Consider the following 26,362-nt stretch of genomic DNA (forward strand, 5'->3'; position numbering starts at 1 on the left):
GGGGGGAATCGAGGAAGTCTATATAACAATGTTAAGTAACAAGAAATATTGTTGTTATTGTTATTTCTTTCTTTTTCCTTTTTTTGGTTTTTGCCTTTTTGCTTTTCTTTTTTTTCTTTTTTGTATTTTTTCATTCTTATAAAATGAATAAAGATTATTTGAAAAAATTAAAAATAAAATGCTGTTGAGCCATGTGCCATTGGTGTTTGGATATTTTAATTTATAGGATAAACTAAGGAACCTCCAAATGCCTTGCAGAAGAAGAGGAACTTATGAAGCCCGGTTTGGAGTGATTACTATGCTTTTGATTATTATTTTTCTTTTGGATTATTTAGCAAGCAAATTTAAGGGCACAAAGCTTGGAAGTGTGTCCCCTGCAAGTACCCCACATTCCCCATATATACCAAGAATAAATTTATACCACTGTGCTTGGATGTGTGCAATTATAACTAGGAGCATAAAAGAAAAATGTGGGAAAATACTTTACACTAGACAGAAGTATCTAGCAGCTGTTTTTTCTTTAGCTTGTGGCTGAAAATTTAATCAGCGAAAATAACTCAGCTCCTGGTCTTATTTCTACTGCAGTCTTATCCCTTTCTTTGGATAAATGTGGTGTCTGGGGTTTGGAGTTAAGTGTCATTTTATATCATTTCTGACATCTCCTTGAGCTTCTCTTCATAAGAGTCTGATTTTAATTTGTGGTAGAGTTATGACTACAAATAAACATGTATCTCAGCTATTCATGAGAAAGTGCTAATGCATATAAAATATGAAGTAAACTCTTCTTCTGAACCATCAGCACCATGCACATAAAGGATGCACAAATCAGGGATCTGTTCTCAGTGAGTCTTACTTGTTTCCCACTGAAAAATAGGCTTCATCGCTCAACACATAAAATGAGATCCACCCTTAGTATCTAGGGGTGAATCTGCACTGTCCCAGAGTGGACCAGGTATAATCCTTTTCAAGGGTGGGTTAACCAAAAGATTAAGAATCCAGCGGCATATGAACCACATCAAGACTGCCCAATTTCCAGCTTTTCTGCCAAACATCTGCCTCATCTTTCCTGCTTGTCCCACCATCATTTCTCATCATTTCTCCAGGATTATTTCCCTCTAACTTTTTTTGGAGCAAGTGGCAACTTGGTCCAAAGTGGTATTTCCTGCCACATATGTCTTAAGGGAATCTTGAAATAGGAATAGAGATAGCAGCAACTCTGAAAAAGAACAGGTGTACAGGAAAGGCAAAGGCACCAGACTCGCAGACCCACAAATGAAACTAGTTAGATGAACAAGGCAGTAATACTACACTAAATTAGTATACATAGCGTGCAGAGGGTAGAAATGGCTCCAATTTTCGTTTCCCTTACTTTGGAACATGTACATTAGAGTCCAGCCTTATAGCTCTACAGTTAATGGAAGTGTCTTCTTAGTGAGGTTCTCCATGCTTGCTTTCGAAGTCAAAGGCTAATAATACAAGCTAATAATACAGTTTTTTCCCTAGCAAATGCAAGTTTCTGGATGCAGAGTACTAACTATAACAGGGTTCTGGCTGAGACTATTTTCAATTTGTTTTCTCCCATCAGAACTTGCAACGTTCCTTTCCCCATTTGCCTCTCACTTGCCTTGTTTTACTCAGAAAGAATGCTATTAATGGGCATAGGTACGGACACGGTGTTTTCTGTGGAGTTTTATCCTTTTCTGTGGAAAACTCCACAGAAACCAATTTCTTCATACCTATATCAATTTCCGTCTGAAAGCGACAACATTCACAGTCCTTCTGTATTCTTCAAGCAGTTAAAAAATGAAGTGTTTCAATTTCAAATTGACCTGATCTTGTTCATTATAAGCCTGGCATTATGTAGAAAAGTCCAGGACACTAATTTTCTAGTCATCGTGATAAGGAGATAGGTTTGTATTAAAAGTCATAAATACCAGCTTCTGGTATTTTTCCTCTCCATTGCAGCCCCTTCCCCAAATTTGCTCTGAGGAATCCTGGCCCCCATAACACCTTTTTGGGTGTGCATGGGGAACTGCAGCGGTTAGGGGGGAGGGGGAGGAAGTCCTGCTGCGTGAGGAGAAGTCCATTCCAGTGGTGATGATCACCTTTGGATGTCACCCCCAGATTTTTCAGAATTCAATGCAAACCCTCTGTTCAGTCATCCATCAGCTACTGTGACTAAATGAAACCTTGTCTGAAAAGTTGGCAAAAAATGGGGGAAAGCAACTCATACTGACAACAAGAGGCTAAGCAGAAGTAAGAGATTATAATTGATACTGATAGATCTTAATTGCTGACCCAAATTACTGGCAAAAGCAGTGCCTTTTTAATTTCTCAATTATTTACTGAATAATTTCATGTAAGGAAAACAGAAGATCTGTCCAACTTTAATTAATGAACTACAGTTGTTTCAAGTTGAGGTAAGCCTAGTTAATATTGTTGACTTCCATGAATCATTGCCGGTTGTGAGGTGAAGATTTGACACATTATTAGGAGAAAGAATACAAAATGGAACACTTCTACACTTCTATAAAGAGTTCAAAGCCCACAGCCAGGAAAGGATAGAAAGGCTTCTCTCAGCTATTTCTCTTTTTTTAGAGAAAAGACAAACAAACTGCAACACACACACACTTATCTGTTTCCCTGTGGACCATTTCTCCTGCTATCCAAATCAAACTACTGTTACACTGAAACAACATGAGGCATTCAAACCGTTTTATTGCACTTGGAACAGTTTTACAGTACTTATATTGCAATTGTATTGCTTTTATTTGGTTTTATAATTCTACATTCTAAAGTTCTATGCGTCAGGGGGAAAGGCAAATAAGAAATCTTATAGACATTCATTCAAACAAACAACCAACCAAACAAACAAACAAACAAGCTGACCAGAAGTTGCTTGTGAACAAAAGAAGTAAAAATAAAAGGTAACGTTGGCCGATGCATCCTCACTAGACCAGCATATCCAATCCATTATAATATATACTATTCAAGTGTAAGAACAGTTTATTAGCCACTGACCCCATCCCCTGTACCATGTGAAAAAGATACCATACCATGTGAAAAAGAGAGCATGTTGAAATTTGGATATCAATACTTTTGATTTCCCCCCTGAAATGTCTCATAACTCAGGCTTCTAAATTCTCAGTCTCTTAAACAAGAACCCTTAGGTATTGGGACTGGTTTTATATTCCTCTCCTTACTCGTCACAGATGCGTTATTAAAATGTTTGTTCCTTCTTCTTCACAAGACTTACCAAGTAATAAATAATGTCTGGGACAGGGAATTAAAGAAAATAAAAACTTGAATCAAATTTTATTACTTCTTTATTTATTGGCTTTATACACCATCCTTGCATTGCAGGCTCTCAGCATGGTTCATAAGATACACGCACGCACGCACGCACGCACGCCCTCAAACATCTACACAAGGAATATAGATAGATCATTCACAGATTTATGCTCTCCTACTCTTTCCTGCCAACCTAGCAGTTCGAAAGCACGTCAAAATGCAAGTAGATAAATAGGAACTGCTACAGCGGGAAGGTAAACGGCGTTTCCATGTGCTGCTCTGGTTCGCCAGAAGCAGCTTTGTCATGCTGGCCACATGACTTGGAAGCTATACGCCAGCTCCCTCGGCCAATAATGCGAGATGAGCGCGCAACCCCAGAGTGGGTCACGACTGGACCTAATGGTCAGGGGTCCCTTTACCTTTACCTTTACTCTTTATGGCAGCAGTGGGCAACCTCAAGCATGGGGGCCAAATGCCTCAAGGCCTCTGGCCCTTAGAACCTTTGTGAAGCCACACCCCCTTCTCAGTCCACAATTGCTATCCTCATGCCACACCTCTCAATGCCTCTGTCCTGCTCTCTTCGTGAGTGCTTTTGCCTGGTTGGAATGTATCATTGAACTGTAGTCATGCATATTGCTTGCCTAAATAGAGATAGGGGGTGTGGGGTGGCAGGTCTGGCTGCTTGTAGTAACCTCTCTGGCTTTTACTGTACAAAGTTAAAAGGCACACCTGTTACTCTACCCAATTTTTGCCTCTGGTCCAATCCACCACTGGTGTGAGGACCTTGGAAGTTGGCCCTGAGGAAAAGTAACTCTCAGGCTGAAAAAGGTCCCACATCATAATACACCTCTTGATAGTATGGAATGTAGCTGAAAGTGGCCATTTTGAAAACTGGTTCACTAAGGATCAAACTGTGTATGAAAAAAGCAAAAAAAAATTTTTTTAAATATACACCAAAAGTAATACACTTAAAACAAAACTCCTGGCCACAGAATAACTTGATCCTCTAGTACAGTCAAATCTCGGATCCAGAACGCTTCCGTTTTGGAACGTTTCGGCTCCCAAATGCCGAAAAACCGGAAGTAAATGCTCCAGTTTTTGAACATTTTTCAGAAGCCGAACGTCCGGCGTGGCTTCCGTTTGAGTGCAGGAAGCTCCTGCAACCAATCGAAAGCTGTGCCTCGGTTGTCGAACATTTTGGATTACGTTTGACAACCAAGGTTTGACTGTAACAAAGATGAATCAGTGAGTATAAACAAGACTGTGAATCTGCTCCTTCGGGAGGAGTGCGGCTCTGTCCAGAACAGGCAAATGTCTAATTTCCCAGACCTTCCTTCCACGGGGCCTCCATTTTGCTCCATAGTGGCCCGCATTCAGACCACCAAAGTATCCAGACATCAGCTCAAGACTTGCACATGAACTCCTGCTTCCGATGATACAGAGAAGTAGACCTGTGTCATTAGCATACTGCAAACTCTATGCTCCAAATCTTCTGACGACTGCTCCCTATGGCTTCCTATAGATGCTAAATAGCATTGGGAACAAAGGAGTGCCCTGCATAGTTGGCAGGAGGTGGGGGAACATACAGTCACCCAGTGCTACCCTCTGGAATGGGCAGGTGGGAACAAAACTGCTGAAGAACAATGCCTCCAACTTTCAGGGACAATTCAGGAGGATACCATGGCATAGTCAATTGTATCGAAAACTGCTGACAGATCAAATAAGAATAAGAGGGGCACACTTACATTACACACCTAAGGAAAACTGAAGACCAGTGTTTTCTTCTTGGGTAAGAAAAGTTGCTTCTGTTGGAAGGTGACTGGAAAAGGAGGAATAGTGTCTGCTGCTTGTATCACAATTCCAAGGACACATTTGAAACTCAAAGAGGGGAAAGTCACTTGTGGAGGAAGGTAATCTGAAGAGGGAAAACAGCAGGTAGGAAAGTCTGGAAGTCTCCCCATTCACCACCTATCTGCTCCCAATTGCTCCCTCTAAAAGTGGCTTTTCCTTTAAAAAAATGGACTTTCAGGCTAATACATATTTTGCATGCAACAGGTGGTTTAGCCCTAAGCTGAGCTATACCTTGCCTGGAAAAATAATGCCCCCTTTACTTAGGAATAGAATAAAATTAATTAGGTGCTTGCATTTAGCTGCTAAGCAGAGACGTCACCTTGCCGACAAAGGTCCGTATAGTTAAAGCTATGGTTTTCCCAGTAGCGATGTATGGAAGTGAGAGCTGGACCATAAAGAAGGCTGATCGCCAAAGAATGGATGCTTTTGAATTATGGTGCTAGAGGAGACTTTTGAGAGTCCCATGGACTGCAAGAAGATCAAACCTATCCATTCTGAAGGAAATCAGCCCTGAGTGCTCACAGGAAGGACAGATCCTGAAGCTGAGGCTCCAATACTTTGGCCACCTCATGAGAAGAGAAGACTCCCTGGAAAAGACCCTGATGTTGAGAAAGATGGAGGGCACAAGGAGAAGGGGACGATAGAGGATGAGATGGTTGGACAGTGTTCTCAAAGCTACGAACATGAGTCTGACCAAACTGCAGGAGGCAGTGGAAGACAGGAGTGCCTGGCGTGCTATGGTCCATGGGGTCACGCAGGCCCGGCTCTAGGGGTAGTATTGGTGGTGCGGGGCGCCAGGGCGCTGGGCTGGCAGGAGGGCGCTGCGCGGCAAAGCCATGCGGAAGCCATGCTGTGCGCAGCGCCTACCCACCAGGGCGGGGGTGTCGGAGCGATCTCCGCGCCACAGTGCCAGGGCGCCCAACCGGCTTGAGACGGCCCTGGGGTCACGAAGAGTCGGACACGACTAAACGACAACAACAATTTAGCTGCTCAGTCCAGGGGTATAATGAAATAAAATAGGGTTTTCTATCATTTTTTAAAAATATATTTCAAGTAGGTAAACCTAAATCAGTTATTCACCAATTTCAGCCTTTAAAGAGAGATGTCAGTGTTACGAGAGTTGGTGAAAGCAGCGATATGCAAAGATGGTAAACTGGGAAACTGTTGGCAAAATATTTGGCTTGCTCTTGGCCCGTGGCCAGTATTTCCTTTGTAAATGAATCCCACATCTTTATTAACTTAAGCATTTCTTTTTCCTTTTTCTTTTCTAATTTGAAACGTATTTCAAACCTTTTGTTTAACGAAGTCCTTGGAACATGATATGGCCCCCAGATCGAGAAAAATAGGAAAGTCAATTAAAATTCTGACATTAGCCACAATCACGTAAACACATGCTCTAGCTAATCCACTATTTTATTTTATTTTTTTAATTACATGCCTCAAGATGCAGAGGAGGAGCCACCAAGGAGCGTCACCATATCACTGTCAGGAAAACACAAGTTCTGAGCATTTTCACAACAAGAATTCCTACTGTTTGATAAAAGCAAATACAGTTGCAGATCCCATAGTTTTTTACTAACCTGCATAGAAAACTTAGAATTGTAGAACCATAAAATTTTAGAGTTGGAAGGGTCCTGGGGGTCATCTAGTCCAACCCCTGCAATGCAGGAATCTTCTGCTCAACATGGGGCTTGAACCTATGATGCTGAGATTAAGACTCCCATGCTCTACTGACTTAGCCGTCCCAGATATTCTAGCTGCACATATTTTACAGCTACCTATATTTCCTGGCAGAAAAGGCCCACTGGTTTTCTTCCAAAACGCAATCATTAAGGCATTTATTTTTCTCACCCAAAATATCTTTTTTTTAATGTATTTGCCCTTTGAGTACTTGGATGTCAGCTGTAGGCTTCACTGGGTGTCTGTTGAGGCCTGTACCCTTAAAGAGAGCCCAGCACCATTCTGCACACAGACTACTATTCCTGCTCCTCTTTCTGTTTTCTGTCTCTATCTCTGTTCACCTGTTACCTCCAGACATGAAAGCAAGGCTTTTTTCCCCCAGGCAGAACTCTCAGGTGGGTGCCATTGCCATTTTAACAGAAACAAGGGAGGCGTTCATGTTGAGTTCCGGGACCTCTTCTTTTTCTAGAAAAAATAACACTGCAAGAAAGCAATGGCAAGGGTGGGGAGACACAACAGCATCTTCCACCTGCCTTCCACTTTCCCTTCTGAGTGTGCCTTGGAGAGAAGAAGAGGTCTATGGTGGCAAATTGCCCAAGCTCCCAGCCCCCAACAACCCTTGAAGCCAGAACTGATTATTTATTTATGTTCACCATGGATTTTGCCGACAAGAACATCTTTCATGAACATGCTAAGGTCTGCAAATATGGCTATTTTGCATAGCTCAATTTTGATCCTTTGGAAAATCTTGGTCAATCATAATCAATACGCAGACCTGAAAAGTTTTCTTAGGGTTGCCATATTGCGAAGAGCAAAAAAGAGGACACGTTTGCAGACTTCTACTTTTAACTATGGGTCACTATGAAGACTGTGCCCATGAAAAAGAGGACATGTCCTGGAAAAAGAGGACATATGGCAACCCTAAAACAAAGACAGCACACCCAAGATAGAACGCTTAAAATCCCTACCCGCATTAAATGAATGGAAATTCTAGACTCATGTGTGCCTTTTCAACGAAATCTTTGACAACAGAGATAAGAGAGTGCTTCCACATAAGGAAGCTAAAACCATTCCTGTTTGTATATTCAGGTACTTCCTGCTTCAATTCTGCATTTGTAGCTCTCATTGCTCAGAAAACTAGTATCGGGGCATGTCCTTCATTTCTAAAGGTGCTACAACACTCTCAGCAGGAATTAATATGTAATTCATAGATGTATTCTAACTGGTTACTGTAGATGTAAATATTAACAAGCGATCAATAATCTAAGTTGGGAGCCATAGCAAATTTAATAGTTTAACTTTGTGCTGTTTGAGAAAGGACTTCCTTTCGTCTATCTTCAGTCTCCTGCCAGGCTGCCTCACTTGCATGACTCCTGGGTCTAATATTATGAGAGAAGAACAAAAACTTCTCTGTCAACTTTGTCTACATCATGTATATGTTTATTATATCCAAACTTAATTGCCTTTAAACAAAAACAAAAAGCCCCAAACATTGTAACTTTTCTTTATGGGAGAGATGTTCCAGGTCCCTGGTCAATTTGGTTGTCTGATCTGCACCTTTTCCACCTCTAAAAATACACTTATTGAGATGCAGAGGCCAGAACTGTACTCCTGTAGATGTTAAGGGATGGCAGACAATTAAACAAACTTATCACTGAAAAACAGAGCGTGTTTGTGATATACTGTTGCAACGAATTTTGAGAAAATGTACTGGATCCATTGTAAAAGGAGAAAAACTGTATTTCATCCTATTATGTTACGCTGGTGTCAGGGGAAAGATCCCGATTGTGTGTACATGTTGCGGAGAAAGCATAGAAATAACTTTTCTGTTGCTTTCCTATAATACTAGAACTTGGGTTCACCAAATGAAATGTATTGGCAATAAGGTCAGGACAAAAATCAATGCACTCCATCACATGCTGCGTGGTCCATTTATGAATTCACTGCCAATTGATCCAAGTGATAGTGCTATTGCTTTCATGTCGCCCTTTCAGGCTTCCCATAAGCACTCTAGCTCAGGGGTAGAGCGTCTGATTTCCATACAGAAGATCCATTTCTCAGCATCTCAAGAAAAAAAATGGTGAATGTCCCCGGCTGGAAACCTGGAGAGATGCTACCAGCCATTTTGGAAATACTGAGCTAGATATGGACCAAAGCAGTTTCCTCTCTTGCTAGCTGAGTGGTCCGTGTTTGAAAACAACACCAGATAAACCTTTGGGTCTGATCTAACAAGGAGAATGCTTATGTTCACAATGTGTTCGTGGTGGCCACAGGATTATGTGACTCTAAATGGGAATTAGGCAAATGTAGGGAGGCTATATGTTGGCTAAATAGAACATCAATGTTCAAAGGCAATTAATACTGTTTTTTGGGAGTAATAAGAGCAAAGAGAGGATTGCTGTCTTCATGCCCTCCTTGAAGGCTTTCTAGGAGAATCTGGCCAACCAGTGGAGAGGGGTGGGTGGGGAGAAGGCTGGACCAGATTGACCTTCAGTCTGACCTATCATGAATCTTATGTTCAATTACACATCTTAAATAACGAGTCAGAAAAGAGGAAACACAAGTTGCATGTTACAGACACCGTGGGCTGGCTGACATTTAAATTTTGTGGTGGCTGGAGAGGAAGCACCCATAGTCAGGAAAAACAATAAATTTCCCCTTAATCCGTTGGACTGAATAAAATAACTTCACGGAAACTTTGGAATAGCCATGAAAAAAGGCAAGAAAATAAAATCTTTGGTGTTGTCCTTTCCTTTCCTTTTTTGCTGTCTAGTTGTTTAGAGTGTAGAAAGTGGGCAACCAGGATAGTTCTCTCCACCCACCAAATCTTTAGAATTCTTGCCTAGATAAAGAATGGTTTCTCCTGCCCAGCTTCCTTCCAAGACAATAAAATGCAGTAAGTAAATGTCTTGTAGGAAATCGAAAAAGTAACATTACAGTACATGAAGCAACAGGAGGGTAAAAAAATAACAACATGGTGCATCTCTGGGATTCCCTGATAATTGGTCAGGAATTGTTGAGCAGATTCATAGTTAGATGGATTTATAAAATCATATTTTCCATCACAAGTGTATTTTTTTATAGTTTCTGTACTTTATACATTCCTATTTTGAAAAGTAGAGTCTCTGGTCAAAAGTCTAATAAACAAATCCCATAGATTGAGGATAATTTAATAAATAAACCCTATAGAGTCAAAACACTTTAATCCAAGAAATACTATAGAGTCGATGTAACTTTTTCAGCTTAGTAAGCGCTGCTACTGCTTTGAGGGCATGATGAAGCCTTCATGAAAATTGGATGCTCATAGATCTCTACTTGGAAGCTGTTGAAAAGGCAGGTGTCCTCTATGGATTGTGAATGGAAAACCATACTTTGTGCCATTTTTAGCTACTTTCCTCATTCACAAGGGCAATCGGCAGTGCAGCTGGCAAGCCAGGCACTTATGGGTCTCAGCCACCACAACGTTCAAAGTCTGTAAGGTACGGTACTCTGGAGATGCAGAGATTGCAGAAATGGCCATGCCTGAAACCCCCACCCACCAAATGGTAGCAACCAACTCCCATGAGCAAAGAAAAAACCCCAAGATAACATGTGAACAAGCCCAAAGGTTTGTTCTGTGCAACACTTTTTTAAGTTAAGAGTCCCAGACGTTTCCCACTTCTGATGGGTAGTGTGCAGTGGGACGTATTTACATGGATATAAAGGAATATCTTTTATAAACTTGTTTCTTGCACAAGATCCTTTGGCACAACACATCTTGGGTGCTGCTCTGTATTTGTGGCAAATTAAACATTGTCATGTGGATGAATCAGTTACAACTGTTGTTTATGGAGAATCTTTCCACTCTACAGGAGATGAGCCTAGTTCAGCCCCACCAGCGAAGTCTGATACAGGTACTTACTATACAACCATGGTTGTCCTATGCAACCATGGTTCATCAACCAGAAACATTCTAGGGGCTTTCATCCTTCCTCCTGTGTGGCCATTCCTCCATAACTTTCTGTTTGTAGGCTAACAAACAAAGGTCACTGTCAGGTGCACCAACTCCATTTGGACCTCCCCCATATTTTTGGGGACAGCCCCCCCCCCCGTTCAAAGGGGGTGGAGGAGGCCAAGTGCAGAGCTGAGCACGGTGCAGCTTCAGTGGCTGGCTCCTTCTTCTCTTCTTCCTGCCATGGAGGGGAAGGAGGAAGGAAGCAGCCCCCAGCCACGGCAGGAGGAGGAGGAGAAGCAGCCGGCCATTGAAGCCGAACCTGCCACCGTTTTCAGCTCCTCTCCCAGCTCCCCCAAAAGTCCCGATGATACACGTGCAACATCAGCCGCCCAGTCACCCTCAAATGTTGACACCTCTGATTACTGTTACCTCTCTGCCAGTGTTAGCACTAACCTTTAGCTAGCCATGACGGCATTTTGCAAACCCACTTTAAACTATGTTGTGAAATGGGATTTGGCACACTCCAAAATTAGGTCTGAAACGGCAAAGGAAGAAATGGCCACATGAGAGGGGAGGAGAGAGAGGAATGCTTGTTTGTTATCACATTCTTATTTTTACTGTAAATAACTTCAACATAAAGTGTAAGGCACTTCCACATAAATGGGTTTCCTGAATGTTAAATATGCTGATTCAGAGCACCTGACACCAGGAAGCCACATGGCAAGTCTGGTTGCCACTGAGGTGACTGCTACTAGGTCATAATACAGAACACCTTTACCTTTTCCATTTAATCCTCTTCCACTGTATATTTTTTTTAGAAAGCCAAAGGGGGTGGGGAAGGGAATAAACCTGATGTTTCAAATCCTGGCACAGCACAGATTATATTATGGAAATAAAATACGAAATGGGCCACACATCTATATAAAGACTCCCAATATTTGCGATTCATTTATTTGGAATATTTACTATATAGGCTTTGATTTAGCAATGCTTTATAGTTTAAAATTCCAAACACCCTCCCAGGAATTAGCTACATGTGGCAAGTATTTTGCTTTCTTCTTAACAGGTATGTTTGGGGGAGGGAGGGTATAAATCTCAGGGACTCTTTGCAACAGAGAGCAAGAGCGTGAACGCCCAGGAGCCACAATCCTGAAATCGCTTTGGTTGTAAGTTCCCCCACCGACATAAATAAGTGGTTGCATGGCTTGCAGAACTGTGTTGGCAAAGCATTAGCTTGAAGCCCTGAGTGGCACCTTTGGGACACGACGCACAAATCACATCCCTAAATGATTTATATCCTAGAGAGCATATCTTTACCAGCGAAACCTTTTATGCGCTCTATTAGACAGCAGTTAACTGATCTCAAATTGACCAGTCCCATTTCAAAAGCAGTCCCCAACCCAGCCCTTCCTCGAAACCCAGTTTCAAAACTGTGTGTGTGTGTATTCTAGCAGAAAATAATTCGCAGCTGTGATAATATCAGGTTGGGATTTTTTTAAAAAAAGAAAGGAAAAGGAAAACACTATACTATAGTTTTACATTGAATAATAAAAGATAAAAAAGGGCAGTCTGTGAATAATTAGGGGTTGCTGTCTGAAGCCAGTTGCAGTCACTGCAACTGATAATAAACTTAAACCCCCTCGAGAGCAGGTAAATGCTTTGCAACCCTGACCCCCTACATCTCACATTACTTAACTACCCTGCAGCTCCAACATTACATCACCATCCCAATGATTGGTCCCTGCAGTTTAACTCTCTCCCTGTCTCCTCCGATTAGGAACGAAAGAGCAACGCCAGGGAAGGAAGGAGGGGAGGAAGCAGCAGCCTCGGAAGAAACTTCGCTCGCTCGAAAAGTTTGCTGGGCTCCCTCGCTAAGTTGGGCCGGTGCAGATCGGGGGATCTGCTCCACAATCTTTATGGAGGAGGAGGATGTTTGTAAGCAGACAGCAAACGCTGCACCGAAGTGCAGAGAAAGACAAGGGGGCGGGGGGCGGAGGAGAGGGCAAGAGAGAGAGAGATATGCTCCCAGAGGAAATGAATCAAGAGGCAAAAAAAGAGAGAGATAGGTGGTCGTCTGGCTGGTGGTAGTAAGAGGAGGAGGAATGGTAGTAGTAAGTCGTGCGAGAGCAGAGCGCGATCAGAAAAGGAAAATTAAAAACAAACCTCATGGACATCACTGGGTCTGAATTCCCTGCTGAGGTGCAGAACATGAGAGCCCTGGAATGAGTGTATCGAGAACCTGAGCCAAAGCTTAACTAGCCCGAGTGAGTCATATCCTTCCCATTTGATTCCAGTCCAAATGGTGATGTAATGCTCTGGCCCTCTCTCTCTCTCTCCCTCTCTCTCTCTCTCTCTCCCCTACGCCTGCCTGCCTCCCTCCTCCTCCTCCTCCCTTTCTCCTTTTTAGCTCGGTGCTAGTGAAGTCACCATTTAAATCTGGCAGAGCTGAAGCTGAAAAACTTCAATGTAACCAAAACAGCCCCAGGCGAAGTTCCAGACGCACAGAGACTTGGTGGTGCAATTGCCATTGGAAACGGGTAAACACTGGGAGAAACAGTACCGCCTCACCAGGGCCCGAGCAGCTGCCTGGGCGAGATCACAGTCAGATCCCGGGAACGGGGCTGTCGGAAATTTAATGGGTTTGTGTGTGTGTGTGTGTGTGTGTGTGTGTGTGTGTGTGTGTGTGTGTGTTTTCTTTCTTCCCCCCCTCAGAAGATGCTACACACACACACACACACACACACAGAGAGAGAGAGAGAGAGAGAGAGAGAGAGAGAGGCGCATTCCCGCACATTTTAAGACCCCAAGGAATAAGAAGAAGAAGAAAGGGAGGACTTGCAAATGGGAGGAAAGCAGCTATGGAAAGACGAGGTGAAACAAGCAGGAACAGGAGAGAGAAACTATTCGAAATATGCTTAGGCTTATAGGGAAATGAACGCAGGCATATCTGTCAAGAAGTCTTAAATTGAAAAGTCGCCCTTGTTCCTGAAGGCCAGCCCAGGGCCCAGTTCATAGGGAATGAATGGGTGGCCCGCTGCCTTGGTAGTAACAGCCCAGGAGAAGCTCTGCTCCGAGGAGCCAGACAATTCTTTAAAAACATTTTCATGAATGGCATTCTATTGTTATTAATTCCCCCGCTTGCTTCCCCCCCTCAACCTCTGTTTTTTTAAATAGCCGTTTTCTCTGCTTCCATCAGGATCGCACTACCATCATGCGAGGAGAGGCTTGCCGACATGACACCTGTCTCCATTTCCTGCCTCTTAGTTTTTTAAGAAAACACTTCATCTCCCGTGACCACCGTTTTATTTCACTTTTCCAAAAGCCATCACGTGTCCTCGACGCACACCACATTGGCAGTGAACCTCTTGAGGGAAGCAGATACCGCGCTAGCGCAAAAAGAAAGTAAAAGGGTTTTTATTGTGGTTGTTGTTAAAACAGTTGCTATGCCTGGTAACAACAGTGTCAGGTGGTGGAAGAATCAAGAGATTTGTTACCTCCTGGGAATTTGAATCCCGGCCACCATTAACCTTAGTTTCTGCAGCAGATGTAACTGTGCAAGGTCTAATAATCATAGAATAATAAAGTTGGAAGGGACCCTGAGGATTATCTAGTCTGACCCCCTGCAATGCAGGGATATGCAGCTGTCCCATGCAGGGATCGAACCCACAACCTTGGCGTTATCAGTGCCACACTCTAGCCATCTAATGTTTAATAAAAGGCTGGAGGGCTTGGCTAGAGAATGCCAGCTATCTATGTACCATTTGATTTTAACATTTCATAATAGTAGTTGTGGGCATTCAGGAGTTATGGGAGGTTAAAGGGAATGATGTGCCTTTGAGATGTGGATGGGAAAATAACTGCAGCACACCATCGCTTGTAGCACATTGCAGGAGAATACCTTATGAGGATTGCTAAAGTGCTGTAGTGTAAAAGCACCTTGTGTGGCTGCCATTATTTTAACAGCAGCCCATTTCTGAGATGCTTCCGTTGTGCATACTGCAGCAGCAGGAGCTGCTGTCATAAATGATGCTTCTACAGAGGTGAAGAATAAATATCCCCCGTAAGATAAATCACTTTTCCCCAGCTCGATGGGCATGGCCATCACTTAAATTTAAGAAAACATCTCTGTTACTTTCAGACAGTTTGGTTACAGCTATGAATTGTTGCTATCTCTGGGGACTAATATCTATGGCTGCGAGTTGGGTAAGGAGAGAAATAAAGAAGGGCATATTCCTTTCTGTGGATCAGGGAAACTCACTTGATACCAATACTATGTGGCCAGTGAAAGTGACAGCGTTACCAAGTGAAACAGCTTGGAATTAGAGGTGATCAGCCATAATTATTCCTGGCGCCACTGAAGTCGGTGGCTTGACAGTATCATATGTAGTTATAAAGTTTGGTTCATTGTGTCATTGGCCTGCATAACTCATTTATGTCTGAATGACCAGTTATTGATTTCTCATCTTCTGTAACATAATAAAAAGAAGTTTAATCACTCTAAAGCTTTCTTTTATTTCCAACCTACTTTCAACTGAACAACATGCAGAAGCACCTCTGTTTTTATTTCCCAGTTGCCCTGAAAAATAATATTTTTAAAGGATGGGGTATGCATTTTATAAACAAAATAATAAAAGTATAACAATTGCAAGTCTCTTGTAAAAAAAAAGGGTTCTGGTTGTTCAATTCTAATTTTTTTCTTATGGATTTCAATGTGTTTAAGTCTGGGGAGCCAAATTTCAAAGGCGACATGGTACTTATAGATATGATTTGGAATATCTGGTTTTAAAAGTTTTTTTTATAAATAAAAAAACCCCAACAACTGAATAAATGTTTCTAATACCATTCCTAATGTAGGATGGCAGGTTCATAAATTAAAGGCAAGCAAAACCATTAAAAAAGCAAAAGCCATAACTCACGTAGTCTCCAAGTTTTTACAGATGAAAATAGGGGCATGCTTCTAACACCCTTCTATACATACCAATGATCACTACCAGTACCCAACCCCCGTCTCCGGTCAGACGTTGCTGATGGCTGATGTACGAGTTACTGCACCCATTTACTCTGCAATAGCCTCTCTTATATGGATTTAAAAGCCAAGAACCTGTTTGCTCTTTTAGTTAAACACACATCTAAAAACTGTAACGGTCTGGTCACATGTTATCGCAGCTCAGAATGCACCTCAGCATCTGTAAGTGTATAAAACGACAGGCTGCACATTGTATGGTAAAGGTAAAGGGACCCCTGACCGTTAGGTCCAGCTGCAGACGACTCTGGGGTTGCAGCGCTCATCTCGCTTTAAAGGCCGAGGGAGCCGGTGTACAGCTTCCAGGTCATGTGGCCAGCATGACAAAGCTGCTTCTGGCGAACCAGAGCAGCACACGGAAACGCCGTTTACCTTCCCGCCGGAGCGGTACCTATTTATCTACTTGCACTTTGACGTGCTTTCAAACTGCTAGGTTGGCAGGAGCTGGGACCGAGCAATGGGAGCTCACCCCGTCACAGGGATTCGAACCCCCAACCTTCTGATCGACAAGCCGTAGGCTCTGTGGTTTAACCCACAGCGCCACCTGCGTCTCTTCCATTGCATGGTACCTTCATTCATTTCCATTATTTACATGCAGGTCCTCCACTGGGGAGAGCCTTCATTTTGCTCCTGCGGCCTCTTAATTTTCCTCTACCGAGTACATTCAATGGGGCACAAGTAAGAGACTGAACATATGCTCGTTCTAAGGTTGCCATAATTTGAAGAGCAAAAAAGAGGGCACATTTGCCAACGTCTGCTTTTAACTAGGGATCACTATGACGACTGTGCTCGTGAAAAAGAGGGTGTGTCCTGGGAAAAGAGAACATGTGGCAACCCCAAGGGCTCAGAAAAATAATCCCAAATCGTAAAAAATAAGATAAAAAAGATGTTTCTTTTTCTGGAACATGTCAGGTGATTTTTCAAGTGAATCTGAGGCAAGTGTGGCGCCTGTCCATCTCTAGAAGGTTTGACTGTAGCCCAGCCTTATCTGCTATAGCTATGGTAGCATATACAGGAGATTGTGTACTGCAATTTTGAGACAAGCAGGAAAGAGGTCTATTTGCTGCTCAACCCTTCCTGTCAAATGTTTTCACTGACACAAGGAAGCTGACAAGTAACGGATGCACAATATTCTTATATCAACCTGGAAATAGGTTTACATTCATGTTCATTCTTTGTCGGTTCCAGAAATCTCCTTTGCGTGGTTGCTTATATTTCTTTTCAACAACCCCAGCCCAGCATCCCCAGTGGTGCAGGAAGAAAGCACCCCTATACAGTGAAGTTGGGGTCCCTGCACGCGATTCTGTTCCCCAAAGTGCCTCTCTCTGCAATGGGCTACAATACTGGACCTGTATACTAACTATAAATATTGTCTTATAGTACAGAACCTTTCAAAAGGAAAGGGGTGTTCAACAGAATGTGGTGGTCAGTGAATTCAACACTGCATCATAATTAATAGGTTTCATAAAATTAATAAAAGGTTTGTCTACTACACATCACGCTTTTCTAAACGTACTTGGAAAAAAGACGTGTTGCATTTCGGCACCTCAGTTACCTGTTCTGTGGTCGTTACACAGGTGAGCGGAGGAACAATTCACGATAAACTATTTCTCAGACAATCGAAGTGTGTTTTTGAATGAAGCTAAATGCTTAAATAGAGTTAGAAACAAGATGACTGGTTTGAGGGTATTAAAGTCACTTCCAACTCAGGTATTTTCAAGGTCTGTTGACACCCCCCCCCCCAAATCCTTACAGGAAACACCGTTATCCCATTTTCCTTCCTGTGACCTGTAAATGATGTACGGTTTCCTGTAGTCCAGAGGAAATCTCACTCAGATACCAAAGCTGCCCCTTTTCATGTGTGTATTAACTTTATTCCTTTCTATTCTCCTTCCCTTTCTCCCTTTCCCTGCATTCCTCACATACAGTATTTCTAACAACCAGGCGTACTGAAGAATAGAGGCTGATGGGATGGGAAGCAAATGATATTTTAATTCCAAAGGGATCCAACTTCAGAACAGTGCCCATGGCCCCAATTTTGCAGACTAGCTGAGGAATGTTTATAGCCCCCCTCCCTGCAGCGTATCTCATCCTTGGGGAAAGGGTGGTGGGGCAGATATCACAGCTGTCTGATGTAAGCACGGTTAACAATTCCACTACTCTGGCTGCAAAGCTCGTATCTCTGCACAAAGGAGCAATGTGTACGCTTTGAAAATCACACCACCCAGCAATTCTTTGGCAAGAGCACCGTCAGCTGAAGCAAACACAGGGGAAAAAAGTATTTAAAATGTTTAAAAGTCTAGAATGTGTATCCATAACTTGAAACAGATTGTTGTTTAATTAAAAAATACATTTGTGCACACCTACATACAAGCAAACAGCGCCTACGTACAAGCCCTAAATTCAACGTGAAGTACGGTAGGTTCTACTGGAGTAAGTGGGACTTACATTGAAGTAAAGATGCTCAGGATCAAGACATTTGAGCCTGAACATGATGTCTTCATACCAGACAACTTTCTCTGTTTAAAAAATAAATAAATTTTATTAGAGTTTGGAGAAAGGGATACAAAGATTGTTATCTTTTAAATCAAAACTAAAATGTTAATCTAAATAAAAACACAGACCAAAAAGAAAAAGGATAAAAGAAAGGGGAGGAGAGGGGAGGGGAGAAAAGGAGAGGAGAGGAGAGGAGAAAGAAAGAGAAAAGGATGGAGAAATAGAGAAGGGATGAAGGGAAGAGAAAGAAAGAGGAGATAAAGAAAAAGAAGGAAGGAAGTAAGGAAGTTAAGAAAATAAAGAACCTCTGATTCTTCATCTGTCTGCTATATACAAACGTTATTCAACTCATCCACACCAACATAACAACCAGTAAATTATCTTCAATCTTCAAACCCCAATGCCATTAATTCATTTTCTTTTTCACGCAAAAAGTCTACGAGAGGTTTCAAATCTTTAGTAAATGTTAACAATGGTTTTTCTCTGATTAAACATGTCAATTACGCCATCTCAGCTAAGTCCATTCCTCCATAGTTGGCAATGATGAGCCTTTCCATCTTTGCACATATAAAAGTCTCGCTGCCATAATCCTATACTGAAACAAAGTTCCATAGTCTTTTTCTAATTGTATGTCCATAAACCCTAACAGGAAGAGTTCTGGTTTCAGTTGAAAATTAACCTTCAAAAATCTCCTGATCAGTGCATGTATTCATGTCCGATATTTTTTTGGCTTTTTTTTTTACATGCCCACCAATCATGGTAAAATGTCCTTCCACCTTCACCACATTCCCAACACTTATTTGGAATATTTTTATACATTCTAAATAGCTTCTCAGGAGTTAAATACCATTGACACGTCATTTTATACAAGTTTTCTTTCAAATCCTAACACAGTGTGTATTTTAACCTTTGGTCCACATTTGCTCCCATTGGTCTTTAACTTGTTCTTCTTGCATTTCAAATTTCAAATAATTTCAAATAATTTCGCAGTAACATGTATGAACCACCCACACACAATTATATTTCAAAGTCAGCCTTTTTTGGTTCTATACCAAGTAAATTGTAAGTGAGAAAACCATTGGATTTTCCTTGTTAGTTATTCCCTTGTTTTCACTTTGCAGTCTCCTTGATTCCACTCTAATATAGGCATCCCCAAACTTCGGCCCTCCAGATGTTTTGGACTACAATTCCCATCTTCCCCAACCACTGGTCCTGTTAGCTAGGGATCATGGGAGTTGTAGGCCAAAACATCTGGAGGGCCGCAGTTTGGGGATGCCTGCTCTAATAACTTTTGGTAAGTTAACAACTTCTCTTTGCCTATCCCCTCTTTTCTGTGTTTTGCATGCATAACAACTTTCTCACTGGTTACAATTGGTGCAGTCATTTCTGGAGTGCTTGAATTTCAGCTGATGCTAGTTACACTGATTAGAATGGTATCAAGTCATCTTAAATCGAGCTGCTCCATCTGAACTAATCTATGTGATGTGTTGCAAGTCTATAGATTGCATAAGCTGGAAATATATATATGCCTATATTGCCATTTGTATGGGCGAGAATAATTCTGAAATAATTGTTCTCCGTTGAGGGAAGACTCATTTTCACAGACATTATTTTTCCTTTTCAACCCAAGATCCTTCTAGTCCCAGTGGAATCAAGAGGGCCAGCAAATTTCAGGGGTAAATAAGCTTTAATGACTATCACATGTACAAAGGCTTAAACCTTGCATTATTATTTTTAATTTTTTAAAAAAATGTGACATCTCTTCCTTTTTTTAAATTTTAAATAACCATCCAGGTGGTTTCCTAAGGACTTCTTTGCAAATTGCTTCCAGTGAACCCTCTCGGTCACAGACCACTGCAAAAACCATGTGGAGTTATTCAGTGTTCAGTTCAACTTGGGTGTCCTATGTTTTTATAGTGGACAGAACCATAGAGAAATGTTATCCACAAGGCTACATTGATAGAGACAGAGCATGCCTCGCGGTGAAGCAAGATGCCAAAATTATTCTGGAATAAGATAGCTCTGAGTGGGGAGAAAATACCTCAAGGCAGCATTTGAAGGCACAAAAACTGATTAAAGAGAGCGCCAAACTGTAGGCAATAAGGAGATATTATTATTATTATTAAATTTTATTTATTTAATAATTTTTATTTATTTAAATTTTATTTATTATTATTAAATTTTATTTTTTTATACTGTATATGTGATGGTGTTCCTATTTTAAAACAACTACAGGGCTCTAATTTTGATTACAGCAGGAGTTTGGTGGACTGGAGGAATTCACCTGTACCAGTATGCCATTTTCCAGATCTAAAACCCTCTCCCAGCTTTACCACCCAATGGAAAAAGCTGGCACAATATAAGTGCTTCAGGATGCAAGAGCTTCGGGGTGTAAATTTGATCGGGAAAATGGGATGGGGCGAAGTGTTAACACCTGGAATGCCACTATGCTGATCAAAATCACAGCTTCTTGTGACTGCTTAAAATAAATGAGAAAAGTCAGGTCATTTGATTGTGGAACTCCTACATTGCATCAGTATTCTTATTACATACTTGCACAGCGGAAAAAACAGATCAAATCTGTTTTAAACCTGCATGTAGTAGAGTACGAGAGTCTCAAACTGTAATGTATTTGTATGTTTGAGAACCTACAATGGGGACAACAGAAATGTGACTCTCATATTTAGGTGGGGCATGACTTTAGCAATATCTTTGAGGCATGCGATTGTGAAATATTTGTCTAAGTCCTCATATCAATGTTGCCCGCTATGAACCCTCTAGAGATTTCCTAAGCCTTCTTCCTATTCTATCCAGTACCTCTCAGGTGAGATTGTCAAAGCCAGTTAGTGTCAACTGGAGTAGAGGGCTCTTTTTTTTGTTTCAAGTTGTTGACATTTGCCCCATAGGAAATGGGGTGAGAAATCTGCCTATTCCTTTTCATATAGACCTATATAGGTGAAATAGCCTTAAGCCAGTATTGTGCTGGCGACCTGGAAATTAAGTCTTCTGTATCCAATTACTATCTTTGAGCCATGTGGTCCAATTATACAGATTTTTAAATTACAGTTGTAAAACATAGGTGCCTATAAGTAACCCAACAATTCCTGTAGAAATCCCACCCCCTCAATGTTTTAAAAATTATGTAGGGTGTTTTTCACATTAATTAGGCTCAAAGCTACTCCCAACCTGGGCATAAAATCTGCAAGGAAATGCAATCATGATTTTAAGAAAACAAACAGTTGACTGGTACAAACTAGTATAAGGTTACAAGATTTTTTTCAATGAATCCGGGGATGCTTTTCAACTTCAATGGATTTTGTATGGGGACTGATTCGTCCCTGGGAAACAGGGACGCCTGGTAACCTTAAACTAGTACCATACAACACTAGTGACAAAGGCAATTTTTACTGAATATCTTATATAACCAATTCTCTTTCCCCATTCAGTTATTTAAGTGTGAACAAAATGTCATATCTGTTCTACCTTAGCTTAGTGCTCTAATTGATCTGTCTTGCTGAATGACCCATTTCCAAATGCATAGTGAAGTGAAAAGACAAAACTCAAGAGCCTCATCAGTTGCTAGCTTGGAACCCATCATAAAACTGACTGCTCAAGCGACAGGTTCTGGCATGTGGCTGGCCATAACACAGTTGAATTAGCTCAACACTAAATTCATTAAGGCCTGATGGGAGAGCTGTGAATTAGCCTCAGCTGAAAATCTGAAGGCTTTTCAGTGTTACCTTCTCACTCTTCTGTTCTGTTCTAACAGAGGCTTTGCTGAGAAGGCCCTTTCAAATATATGCAAAGTTTGCAGATCCTCCAAGTGCCCCTATTTCTCAGGGACAGTTCTGGATTTACAGAAGCCATCCTGGTTTCTGATTTGATCCTGAAATGTCCCGCTCTTCCTTAGCTGTAGTGGGGGTGGGGGTGGGGGTGGGGCCAACCAGTTTTTTTTTTACCTGGGTGAAGCCTCCAGAGGGGTGCCGTTGACACTCCCAACCTTTGAGGGTGTGTATGCAACTTTGCATGGGATGGTGTGCTAAACTGGGTCTTTGACCCAGGCGAAATATAGCTTACTTTCGCCCCTGCCTTAGGACATCCCTATTTCCATCGGAGAAATGTTTGAGGGCATGGTAGGATGCCCCTATTTACACTGGAGAAATGTTGGAGATTATGGAGTTATCCGACCCCCAAGGCATCTGAAAGCAGCCCTTCTATAAGGAAGTTCTTTCATGTTTAACATTTTTTATGTTTTTATATATGTTAGAAACCATCCTGAGAGGCTGGGGCAACCCAGTCAGATGGGTGATGTATAAGTAGTAAAATAATAATAACAACAACAACAATAATAATAATACAGTGGTACCTTGGTTATCAAACTTAATCTGTTCCGGGGGTCCGTCCTACTCCCGGAACTGTTCAAAAACCAAGGCATGGCTTCCAATTGGCTGCAGTAGCTTCCTGCACTCAAGTGGAAGCTGCGTCGGAAGTTCGACTTCCAAAAAACGTTTGCAAACCGGAATACTTACTTCTGGGTTTGCAGCGTTCGGGAGCCGATTTGTTTGGGAGCCAAGCCGTTCGACAACCAAGGTACCACTGTAATGGTGGTGGAATAGGACGTCTGTATTTTCACTGGCGAAATGTTGGAGGGTATGACTTTGGTGTTGCAAACCATGTGTCACAAACAATGTTTCTTGCTGTCGGGTGAACTGTGAGATACTGATACAATTCTTCTAATGTAGGAGTCATTAAGACAACTGGTCTGTTAACAGGAGCACAGTTCCTAAGTGATAGACATGTACCTGAGTAAGTAAGTGTCCTCGTACTGAGTTCCATAGTTAACCTATGGTTTTGGCTCCCACAAGTTGTGTTAACGGTCACTAACTTGGATGGCTTTATAAGAGGAATAGACAAATTTGTGGAGAAGAAGGCTGTCAAGGCATGGTCATTAGGCACAAGGGCTCTGCTCTGCTTCCACTGCCAGGGCAGTATGCCCCTGAATTTTGGTTGCTGGGAATTACATGAGGGGAACAGAGACCTGTTGCGCTCTGATCCTGCTAGCAGGCTTCCCACAGGCATCTGGCTTGCTGCCATGAGAACAGTGGTCTGATCAAGCAGGGCATATTCTGAACACAATGGGACTTACTTCTGAGTAGACATGAATAGAATTCCACAGTCACCTTCACATCTTGTTTTTCATCTAAAATTCTGCTCAAGTTAATGTTTAACTTTGCATGCTTTTTTCAGATAGTGACGCTGGCGTTTCCTAGACTGTCACTTCTGACACAAAGTGGAGAGGCCCGTATCATCCAGAGGCAATTTGTCACTTCAGCCTTGGATTAACCCCCGACTTGCGTAAATAAACCCAAGGTTGAAGCTCCTACCTCAGGATAAGAGAAAGTGCAAAGACGGTTTTAGTAGCTATTGAAATTTCTTTCTTCCTTGAGGTTATCGACTCCTTTCTTAAATTCCATTTTTTTTTGTCTTGGCTTCTTCTTCTTCGGCTTGCAAAGAGTTCTGCAGGTCACCTATGTGCGGAAACAACAATCCTTTTGTTTGTTTGAAACCTGCTATGTGTTATTTTCATTGGGTGCCCTCGTCATACTTTTCGCATTATCTGAAAGGGTAAGCAACTATTCCCTGCTCACTTTTCCCAGCCAACTCATAATTTTATGCATTTTGGCTGTACTCCCTCATGCAGACTCCCCCCCCGCCTCTCCTGAAACGGAGGAATCCAAATAATTTTGGCTTCAGCTTTTTGCATGGACCTGAATTAGGGGACAATGAAAAGTAATCAGGCCAAAATCCTATGCATGTTTACTCGAGAGTAAGCCCCGCTGAGTTAATCATTTCCAAGTAAACATGCACAGGGCTGGGCAATGAGAATTTGTATTTATTTATACTCATATGGTTACCCCCACTTTAAATGTTGAACCCAGCTAATTACATCATGCAGCAACGTAAAACGATTCCAGTGTTCCCAAGGAAACTGTTTTCACTAAACAACACGATTCCTTCATTTTAATCTTATACACACACAGGACAAACATTTAGTTTTTATCTAACTTCACAGCAATCCCATGCTATATAACCCCCCTGGTGGCAATTGAGATTAGCCAGGATAGTTTGCCATCAGTACCGAAGGCAAAGGTCCCGTAAAACCACATCAGGAATCACTCTGGAGAAGGCCTCTTGCATTTTCATTCACTATCTTTGGTAGCATGCCAGAGGGTCTGAACTTGGCAAGCATCGGAGCACGCTCAAAGGGCCATTAATTCCAACTAGTATTTGGTTGATTATCTTTAAAGCTTTGGTTGATTCTGTCTTCCTTCTGTTTTGTTTGGTTTGTTTTAATTTTGCCTCGGTTGTCAATCTAGTTTGTTCTGCATCTTTGGCCTATTAAGACATTATAGCATAGTACTGACAGCCATAACAAGCGGGGCACTTTGAGTGTGATTGTTTTCCTTCTTCTGTGATTATCCATGCAAAAAATAGCTGGTCGTTCCTCAGACCATTATCTGTTGTTGAGATTTCAAATAAGTGATTCTGCTTCATAAAGAATAGCCCGTAACTCAAACAATTCCGTATCTAGCACCCCAGCATCAAACCCTGGTCCTACAGGGCGTCTTAGCCTAGTTCGCATGCTCTATTGCGCCAAAACAAACCATGGTGAGAAAACTAATCCCTGAGCCTGGGTTTGGAGGAGATGCTAGGCCAAACTATGACTTCATTTAGCATGATACAGTCACATAGGAGCCAACTCTTAGGGGGCCAGTGGCGTAGTAATGGGGGGGGCGGGGGAGGCTGACCACCTCCAACGGCCGCCGCCATCGAGGAGAAGCCCCAATGCAAGCAACACTGCCTCACTCCGCGGCTTGCTCGCAGGGTTTGCCGTGGCGCATGCCTCCTGTGTACGCATGCATCGCGTGTCATGACGCGTGTGTCGTGTGTCATGACACATGCATCATGACGCGTGATGCATGCGCGCGGCGGATACCCTGCCCCCCCGGCGGGGTGCCTTCGGGTTTGCCACCCTGGGCAGCCAGGTGGCTAGCTACGCCGCTGCTAGGGGTGGTGGGGACTTCGGCCCCAGCAATAAAATATTTGAGGGGTCTGGGCCCCCAACCCAAAGTCGATGGGCATTCCCATTCAAATGATGTGTGTGCACTGCATCATGTGATCGATTATGTGGGGCAGGGCTTACTTGGGCCCCCACTATATTTTATTCAGGTTGGCACCCCTGCACAGCAGCAAAACAACCAGGGAGAAGCAGGGCAGCTGGCATCTCCTTCTCGGGGAGCCTGCATGGTTTGGTTTACCATGTTGTGCAAGCCAGACCATTGTGTTAGCTATTTTCACTTCCGTCCGCAATGTGTATCTTCCAACTTTTGAAACTCAGTCACGATGTCTGATATCATTATTAAGCATTTTCAGCATTTTCATAGCACTTTTAGGCCAAGAAAGTGATTCACAATTTTCACATCAGGGACTCATTCACACCACCTTTCTTCGCAAGTGGAAAAGTCATCATGAGGTGATTTGCCCACCCACTCCCGCGTGCTTAAAAAAGGCTCTACGTTCTGAAGTATTCTTGCTTTTCCAATAATGCCTTTTAAACAGAGAATTCTAATAATTCTAATAAAATTGCAATTCTGGCCATCAGCATCTATGCCTGCTGTTATATGAAGGCATGAATAATGTAGAATCCAGATAACACATTATTTTTACATTTGCTTTCTGATCAAGCACCTGGCTCTCCCTAGCATTCTAGCCACTGCACCACACGAGGCAACATGTTTAATATATTTAAGCAAATTAAATGTTACTTTAACTACCTCATTTGTGTTATTTTCAGCGGAGACCTTGGCTAGGACCCAAAGAAATGGAAAACAACTTCCATGAGAAGGCTTTGGATTTGTGTTCCTCAAACAACAACAACAACAAGCCACTCACCCCTCCACACCCATACACACTGAAACCAGTGTGAAATTGCTTTGTATTTTGTCGTAGTTTTGCTTTCCAACAAACCATAAACAATAGGACAAACCTTGTTCAGGCAACCAGTTCAATCTCCCAAAGTCTAACTC

At 42.2% G+C, this 26,362-nt stretch overlaps 1 protein-coding gene across 4 annotated transcripts in view; it reads right to left on the bottom strand.

Annotated features, from left to right (window-relative positions):
- Positions 1–26,362, bottom strand: part of CREB5 (cAMP responsive element binding protein 5) — a 265,933-nt gene that overhangs the window by 95,596 nt on the left and 143,975 nt on the right. Inside the window, exon 1 of one of the 4 annotated variants that reach the window (XM_035130006.2) lies at positions 12,920–13,066. The exons of the other annotated variants lie outside the window; for them this stretch is intronic. Coding sequence (XP_034985897.1) covers positions 12,920–12,966 — 47 coding nt within the window. The 5' untranslated portion in view covers positions 12,967–13,066. Of the gene's footprint in view, positions 1–12,919; positions 13,067–26,362 lie in introns of those variants that run through there. 4 annotated transcript variants of the gene reach the window in all.

The sequence above is a fragment of the Zootoca vivipara genome, chromosome 12 (assembly GCF_963506605.1).
Source record: "Zootoca vivipara chromosome 12, rZooViv1.1, whole genome shotgun sequence".
In the NCBI taxonomy this organism is placed as follows: Eukaryota; Metazoa; Chordata; class Lepidosauria; order Squamata; family Lacertidae; genus Zootoca; species Zootoca vivipara.